The 8,665-nt window shown below is 40.8% G+C and overlaps 1 protein-coding gene across 1 annotated transcript in view; it reads right to left on the bottom strand.

Annotated features, from left to right (window-relative positions):
- PRICKLE1 (prickle planar cell polarity protein 1) overlaps nucleotides 1-8,200 on the bottom strand; it is an 11,597-nt gene extending 3,397 nt beyond the window's left edge. Inside the window, exons 1-6 of the mRNA XM_017530221.2 lie at nucleotides 8,024-8,200; nucleotides 5,932-6,039; nucleotides 5,144-5,281; nucleotides 4,321-4,524; nucleotides 2,536-2,722; nucleotides 756-1,619 (exon numbers count right to left, since the gene is read on the bottom strand). Of these exons, the coding sequence (XP_017385710.1) occupies nucleotides 756-1,619; nucleotides 2,536-2,722; nucleotides 4,321-4,524; nucleotides 5,144-5,281; nucleotides 5,932-6,039; nucleotides 8,024-8,155 (1,633 nt within the window). The 5' untranslated portion in view covers nucleotides 8,156-8,200. The remainder of the gene's footprint in view (nucleotides 1-755; nucleotides 1,620-2,535; nucleotides 2,723-4,320; nucleotides 4,525-5,143; nucleotides 5,282-5,931; nucleotides 6,040-8,023) is intronic.
- Nucleotides 8,201-8,665: the final 465 nt, after the last annotated feature.

The raw sequence follows: 8,665 nt of genomic DNA, 5'->3' as shown, positions 1-8,665 counted from the left end.
AAAAAAAAAGGTACTATTTTATAATCTAAATAAAAAGTATTCAGCTGTTTTTGAGCTGCTGTCACAGGACAATACAGAAAGATGTTTTAAAAAATACGAGCTTGTAAAGTGTGACGGCCAATTTTGGTATCTTGAAATCCATACAGCATAATCCAAGCATGCAATATCTTTCAGTTGTAGACTCCTTCATCCAATCAATTTCCTTCTCTTCAAAACAGGGATAATAAAACCTACCCCTAAAGACTGTACTGTAAATATATTTTATGCATATGTACTCACCTGTACACACGTTTGTTTTGCTAGTGTTTGGTATATAAGTGAAATTTCTTCCTTCCCTTGATCCATGGTTTTGAATAACATACAACTCCTCATGCTGAATTGCAATTTTTTTTTTTTTTGAGACGGAATCTCACTCTTGTCACCCAGGCTGGACTGCAGTGGAGCAATCTCTGCTCACTACAATCTCTGCTCCTGGGTTCACGTGATTCTCCTGCCTCAGTTTCCCTGAGTAGCTGGGATTACAGGCACCCGCCACCATGCCCAGATAATTTTTGTATTTTTAGTAGAGATAGGGTTTCACCATGTCGGTTAGTCTGGTCTCAAACTCCTGACCCCAAGTGATCTGCCCACCTCAGCCTCCCGAAGTGCTGGGATTACAGGTGTGAGCCACCATATCCAGCCGGAATTGTAATTTTTTGAATACACTTTGTAGCAGCTCCTTTTTTCAAATACCCCATAATCCCTAGATTACATACCTGTGATATTGGACAATGCCAAAGAATCCATCGAATCCCGAACACTTTGCTCTGGTTTCAGGTCTGACAGACAGTCCAGGGAATCTTCGTACCACTGTGTTTCATCGTGATTATACCCTGAAGCCGCATGGTCCAGGTCCAATTCCTGGAGCCTTCTACTGCTTGCAGGGCCTGGGTGGCTGCCATAAGCAGAATCACCCAGCCCATCTTGTGATTGTGCCCAGTACATATCAGACTGGTATTTTTTACTTGCAAGGCTCTGGTTATTTTGCTTTAACTCAGTCTTATTTTTAACCACGTTATCAGATATCCAATGCTCATTGGCTCGAATATCCATCTCATTGGGCTGTGGCTGAAAGAGGCTTTTATCACCAAACTTGAGGAGGAGCTGTGTCATATAATCTTCATGATCAGCCCATTCTTCAGGGTCTTCTGGAGTTTCATGCTCTACTCTGCCTTTCCAAAATTCTTCACTGGCAAAACTTGTTCCTTGCCTGGAGAGACTCAGATCATCCAATTTTCGAGAAAGGGTGTCATCAGCATTGCCTGAGAGGCCAGGAAACTTGTAGTTCAGAGCAGGGGATAAGAGGAGAGACTGTCTACACTGATCTGCTGACCGGCTGCTCTTGCCCATTCGGACACTTCTTCGGGAATCTCTTGATCGAGCTGACTGAAATGCAGAGTCGGAAGAATCAGAGGCATGGACATCTTCACCGAGACTACATGTTTTTGAACAGTAAATCTGACCCTGTTTGGGAAGGAAGGGACATCCCAACAAAGAGGCTTTACACTGGGCACAGGAAAAGCATGCTTCCGTGGCATGCCAGTGCTGCCCGTCATAGGTCATCTGTGCATGGTCCACACCTGTTGTGAAAAGGATAGAATAAATAACAGGTTATAGTTCATTGCCTGAAACAAGGAATAAGGAAGAAATGAAAAAAAATAAAGATGATGGGCATGGGAGAGCTCTCAAGGGTAATGGAAATGTCCGTATCTTGAGAGGGGTGTGGGTGACACAAATACAATTAATCGGAATTCTCTGCGGATTCTGCATTTGTGAATTTGCCTACTTATTAAATTTATTCATAACCCTAAAACTGATACTCGCAACACTTTCATGGTCATTTGCCGATGTGCAGAGTGGTAAAAAATTGAAACAACACGCATCGATCCAGGAGATGCTCTGCTTTTTGTTTCGGCTCTCATATTGTAGACAAGTATCCTATTCCTGGTATATTTACTGCCGTGTTTCCTGCTTAAAATGACCCCCAAATATAATGCTGATAATGCTGAAATGCTGTCGTATTCCAAAGTACAAGAAGGCTGTGATGTGCCTTATGGAGGAAAGACATGTAATTAAATAAACTCCTAATCTTGAGTACACTCCTACTGGTGTGAGTTCAATATTAATGCATCAAGAACGTCTATTCAATAAGGAGGTAGCTTTAAGGAAAAACACACGTGAAACAAGGTTATGTATTGATGAGTTGATGAAACTCTGGGACCAGAGGCTCACAGGAACCTAACCCTATATTCTCCCACAATTCAGTGTTCACTAACCCAGTGTTTGCAGGAACATTACAGAACACAACTATGGCGAATAACAAGAATCCACTCTACGTTCATTTGTCAAAGCTCATCAGCTGGAACACGTAAGATCTGGACATTTCACTGTATGTATATTACATCTCAACTTTAAGAAACAGAAAAAAAGACTGTGGATAATCCTAGACAGACTAGTGGCTAGGTGACAGGGCAGATGGGGAGGCTGTGGCCTTACCAATATGTTCCCCACAGGTTTCACAGTACTCCGCATAGAGAGACTCAAAACAGCCACAGCAGAAGGGGCGGCCATCCTTCATGATGTACCTCTGTCCTCCCAGGACTGTTTCACACTCAAGGCAGCAGAAATGTTTCATGTGCCAATGGCGACCCTCAGCTTCTGTGCACTCATCAGCAAAAATTATCTTCAAAAAGAAATGTGAAACCAGAGAATGAAAGGAAATCATTAGTAACTATTTTAAAGGCCAAGTAACTATGTTTTCTGGGCAATGGACAGACACTGGCTCTTTAAAAAATCAGATAGCTAGCCTTGTTTCTTAGAAATACAAGCTTAAAACTAACTTCATTTAGCTACAAACTAGAGCATAAATTGACAGTGTTGAAAAGAGGAAATAATACAAGCTTGTTTCAACTTTAAAAAACAGAATTCTACATTGGAAGTAATTCACTGGGTCGTATTTTTGCTCCCCAATAACATTTCCTTGGCATAATCTGGCAAAGAACACATTAACACGGAAATAATTTAGTGAAACAATTTGGTGTTTTCGTAGAAAGAAAACTCATAAAAATGTCTGTGGACTCAACATAGTTATAGCTACACATGCTGGAATTGAACGAACAGCACTTGTATTGATGATGCTTTATTTGCCCTAGTGGCCATCTCCAGATGAAGGATTCTTTTTATTTTTTATCTTTTTGAGATAGGGTCTCACTTGTAGCACAGGCGGGAGCACAGTGGCACAATCATAGCTCTTTGTAGCCTCAGACTCCTGGGCTCGAGCCATCCTCCCACCTCCGCCTCCTGAGTAACTGGGACCACAAGGGCACAACCACCAGGCCCAGGAAATTAGAAAACTTTTGGGCAGAGATGGGGTCTCACCATGGGGTCCAGTCTGGTTCTTTTATTTTTTTATATTTTTGGTTTTCAAAATATGTTCAAGTAGCACACTTTTGAAAAAAATATGTAAATTAAATAAATGTATAAAAGTAAAAACAAAGTTTATTGTCACAGATTGAAGGAGGCTAAGAAGATGCAACAAGTAAATGCAGTGAGGCACTCTGGATTGATCTTGGGTAAGAAAAGGAACATCCATTTAAAAACGGGAAAATGTCAACAAAGACTATGGTTTAGTTAATGGTATTACACTGATGCTAATTTCTTAGTTTTGATACATATAGTATGGTTATGTAAGATGTTACCATCAGGGGAAGCTGGGAGAAGGGCATGCAGGATCTCTCTAATAGCTTTGCAACTATTCTGTAAATCTAAAATTATTTTAAAATAAAAAGCTAAAGGGAAAATTTTTTTCCTTTCAAGCCATCATCCATTCCCACCTTCGCCCAGGTTAACTACTATTAACTTGGATTTGTCTTTCCATACGTTTTCTGAGTATAAACAAATACATATATTATGTTGGTTTTTTAATCCTTAACAAAAATAGGAGCATCTTCTACAGGCTCCTCTGCAACTTGTATTTTCTCACAACCCACTGAAGACATAATACTTACGAAAGTACAAGGAAATTTGCTTTCTGTTCTATGTTATTAGGTAGGTGCAAAAGTAATTGCAGTTTTAATCATTATGACAAATCTGCAATTACTTTGCACCAACCAAATATAGATTATTCCATGTATGAATGTACAAGATCATCTTAAAAATATACACACAGAGCAAAATCCAGGAAATTTTAATATTTTACTCAGATGTAAACAGTGGAATATTGGCATAATCTAAGCTTATTTTTCCCCGTGTGAAAGGATGAACTTTTTTTTTTTTTTTTACCTCGTCACATGCTGAGCACCTTGGTTTGAGCAGTTCTGCGTGGTGCCTGCCACAGTGAATTTTTCCATCCTGATAAAAATAGATGAGGTCGACCAGCAGCTCATTGCACGTGAAGCAGACAAAACAGGATGGGTGCCAGCACACACCAGGGCCCGCGCGGGAAGCGAACACTGCAACTTCACCTCCATTTATCTTCAACCCACACTACAAACAAACAGGTTTGAATGTAAAAGGATCATTCTTAAAGACGGGATTCTCAGGCTTTCCTACATTAGGATACATTTCAAATTTGTGCAGAACGCATTTATTTTTGCCTCCTCTGTTAGTGATTAAGCAGCTCTTTAATGCTGGATTGCTGATGATTCTCCACTGTAAGGCACGTGCCTCAGACATACTATGACTGTTTTTAAGGACAGTGTAATCTGATTCACACAAATAGTGGTTTTCCTGTGCCAGCCTCCTGCTGGATACATTTCCTACTCTGAGAACTGCCAGCAAAGATCTGAATGTCTTCATTATGTTTCTGCATCTTTTGAATATGAGGCGTATCCTAGCACCTACCTTCATGCCAGGATCCTACCAAAGGCAGGATTTCACCCAATGTTTGCATAAGGGCAACTGACTCCGGCTGTCATACACAGCAGTGTAGCCAGCTACAAATATGAAACATGAATTGCTATTTAATAAAAAGCTAGGCTGTCTTTCTCTTATTTTTTTGGAGGCTTTCAGGCCCACACCTCTGCTAGCCCAGTCACCTACCCCCAACTGTACACTCCATCCTCATCACTGCCACAAGCTATGTGTTGGAGAAGGGGCTGCCCACCTGCTCACACACAGCATGCATGACTGCTCTGGACAGAAGCTTAATTGTTCCTCTTCCCAGTGCTTCTTTCTTCCGCTGAGCACTGAACACCTGCAATTCTTTTTTCTCCTCTTCACTCAAAGACTGGCAATACCGCACCTTCACAGAAAGCAAATCAGAAACACCACACTGAGTACACAGTACTTCTCACCAGTTCTTGACTTCCAGAGTTAGAGTTTCAGGAAATAAAACAGTTAAGTTTAGCTCGCCTGTGTCACGCCTCCACAATTTTAAAATGACACCATATCTGAATCTTACAGCCTCTCTAGAAAGGGAAATGCAATGTGAAGAAATAGTCTCTTTAAAATAATAAATGTCTAATTGAAACCCTTATTAGTACAGACATTTTAAAAAATATAAGATACTAACCTTTCCACAAAAGGTTTAAACTTGTTAACTGCCACTTTTACTCTCCATTCTACATGCACTCAACTCAATTGCTGGCCTGAATGACCACAAAGTATTCACTCTGGATGTAGGGGCAGGGAAATCTCAGGAATTTGTAGGTTCCTAATCATTGGTGGGTGGCTGCAAACACTATAAAAACCAACTTGTGTTAAGTTTATTACACTGATACTCTTTTTCCTCTCTTCTCTTTAAGAATAAAAGCTGTATTCTCTGGCCAAATTTTAACTAAAGAAAGGCAAAAGAGAGCCCTAGCCAGTGAGGAGTTGAGGTTTATAAGCAGCATCTCAACGCTTATCACGCATTTTTCTTTTTTCTAATTAGCCTTCTTCCTGTTATTTTACCTCATTATCATGTGGTGGTAACTGGTACAAAAGCTGTTTAATCCGATGTTTCTCTCCAGGGCTGTTAACATAAGGAATCTTCTCCTCTGGTAAGCAAGCAAAATAGAGCTTTAGAATGGCATCAGCATACAGAACGGAGCATCTCAGCTCACTTTATCTTTAAAAGTTACATTTCCCTAGGTATAGGGTTTGACCTCTTGTAGCTAATGAGAAGCCCAGCTCTGAGCCAACTCAGAACTGCAAACCTTCAGATAACTAGCACCCAGCTGCTAAATTGCTCTTCAGGAATGTAATTTGTAGTGACAATTAGGCACATCATAAATTATGCACCATAAAATATGCACATTAAGACTACTATTCCCAGTGGTGTGACTCACACCTGTAATTCCAGCACTCTGGGAGGCCAAGGCTGGTGGACCACATGAGGTCAGGAGTTCGAGACCAGCCTGGTCAACATGGTAAAAACCCTATTTCTACTAAAAATACAAAAATTAGCTGGGTGTGGCGGTGCACACCTGTAATCCTAGCTACTCAGGAGGCTGAGGCAGGAGAATCGCTTGAACCCATAAGGCGAAGGTTGCAGTGAGTTGAGATCGCGTCACTGCACTCTAGCCCAGGCAACAGAGTGAGACTCCATTTCAAAAAAAAAAAAAAATACTCTTCCCCTGCCAACCTTCCAAGGGTCAGCCAAGAGATCAGCAAGAGCGAGTGTCCTGGGTTAATTCTGCAAATTACCACCCGGACTGTGTGACACAGTCCAAAATCCAGCCACTACAGAAATACATTTAATTTGCTCTCTGAATTCTACACATCACAAAGACAAAAGCTGTTTTGCTAAACGCTGTAAACTCTTCTTTATCAGGTCCTCTCAAACATCAGCTTTCTTTGCTTCCATGGGTGGGTGCTATTTTCTGAATATCTGGAGTCAGCCTCCCCAGGGAAACTGGAGAGGAGCCATATTGAGCTGTACTTTGCTCACTCTGAAAGGAAAACTTAATTTCTGCTTGTTTTTCTGTTGTTTCTAAAGGAACATCCCTTAACAAGTACTACAAAGGATAATGCAGTGCTGAGAAGGAATGAAAGAAAAAAAAGATAGGAATTTAGCACTGGTCAACTTCAATATCTTGGTACCACACAAAACCTACCCACCCTAAGATGTAAGAATGGTCTCTCTAAGTAGTTTGTCAAAATATTGCTTTCCTAAGTGCTTCACCAGCACTCCACCCTCTCCCCATTCTATCAGCTCTAGGAGCTTTTTACAGTTATAAACACTTACTGAATATCAGCTTACTGAATATGTGTGCCAGGTACTGTGCTATGTAATGGATAAATAAGGATACCCTATTCTCAAAAAAGTGTCCTTCCCTAAAGGAAACAACCCTAATTCAGAAGCAAAGCAACCACACACCCCACTGTTAACTTTATTTTTAAATGATGCCTTTGCTCTTTTAATAATATCACCAGTGATTTTCAAGAAGTTAATCATTGTAAAGATATTGGGAAAATCAAAATAGGCATATAGAATGTTCTCATCTTCCTAAATAACAATACAAACAAAGCATAAAATTAACTCTAATTTTTTTTTTCTAATCCCCGTGGTGCAAGTGACAGGCTTGTTTATATGCGAAGTTATCAAAGGTCAAACGTCTAAGCAGTAACACTTCAGAGGGTTTCTCATCGCTTGCCATTTCTCTTCCAAAGCAAAGGCATTGCTGAGAACTGGCATGGAAGCTTTTCTCTTTTCTTTTATTGCCTTTTTGTTGTCACAAAAGTTTTTTAAAAGGTAAATTCCTCTCACTCTCAAGGGGAGGGACTCATCAGAAATATACATAACCCATGCATATGTGGTACTGTGGATTTCATTCGTTAGAGCAAAAAATGGGATCCTTATGAGGCTTCTGGAACCATGGGTACAGAGAGACTGGAAACTTCCACTGAGAAACTAAATATGACCTTCAAAAGTAAAACCTCAGAGCCATACAAAGAATAAGGACTAAGGAGGGTGATGTTCTATCCATTTACAAAATTCTGTTCAGAAGTCTTAACTCACACTGAAAAACAAAGGTAAAACACAGGATGATGAAGTTCCTACCTGCTCTGGCCTCAGGCCCGGAGGGACCCAGGCGTACTCCTCCAATGCACAGCCAGAGTCATCATCTGATGTGGAACTTCTCTGACAGCCAAAGGCCAGTTTGCTCATCTTGGGCTCCATCTCCAAAGGCATAAAGTTTAAAGCCTGGTTTCTCAGTCACAGAACATCAAACAATGGGTGCTGTGGACAATATAAGAAAAAACAAAGACATCTAAAACCTGAATGCACTTCTCTTACCCTCCCAGAGCTTTTACTGAATGCTGTTAACACACAGCTGGGCCCAGAAAAAGTAATGGGAATTACTATTGTCACCACCCCCCAGCCCTCAGGCCCCCTGAAACTTAAAATTTAGAGCTGTATAATTCGGAAGTAGTCCCTTTGCCAGCTCTGAATTTCAGAGCATGCCACCAAAGCTAGTTTATTTCCAGGAGCCTTAAAAGGTGCCTCTCTGCAGTCGATTCATTAGGAAAGTTCTCAAGAAAGTTGCAGTGTCGACTTCTGCCCACAAATCCCTGTGATATCCTATGAGTTGTAAAAGAAGTGTCAGGGATTGGGTCACCTGCCTTGCTCATTACTATGTCGCATGAAAAATGGCTCAAGACCACTTGGCCCCCCAGTATTTCCCAAGCAATTTTTCCAACT

The sequence above is a fragment of the Cebus imitator genome, unplaced genomic scaffold (genome assembly GCF_001604975.1).
Source record: "Cebus imitator isolate Cc_AM_T3 unplaced genomic scaffold, Cebus_imitator-1.0 Scaffold2, whole genome shotgun sequence".
Taxonomy (NCBI): domain Eukaryota; kingdom Metazoa; phylum Chordata; class Mammalia; order Primates; family Cebidae; genus Cebus; species Cebus imitator.
Note: the sequence above shows the minus strand (reverse complement) of the source record. Positions and strands in the feature narration are given on the sequence as shown.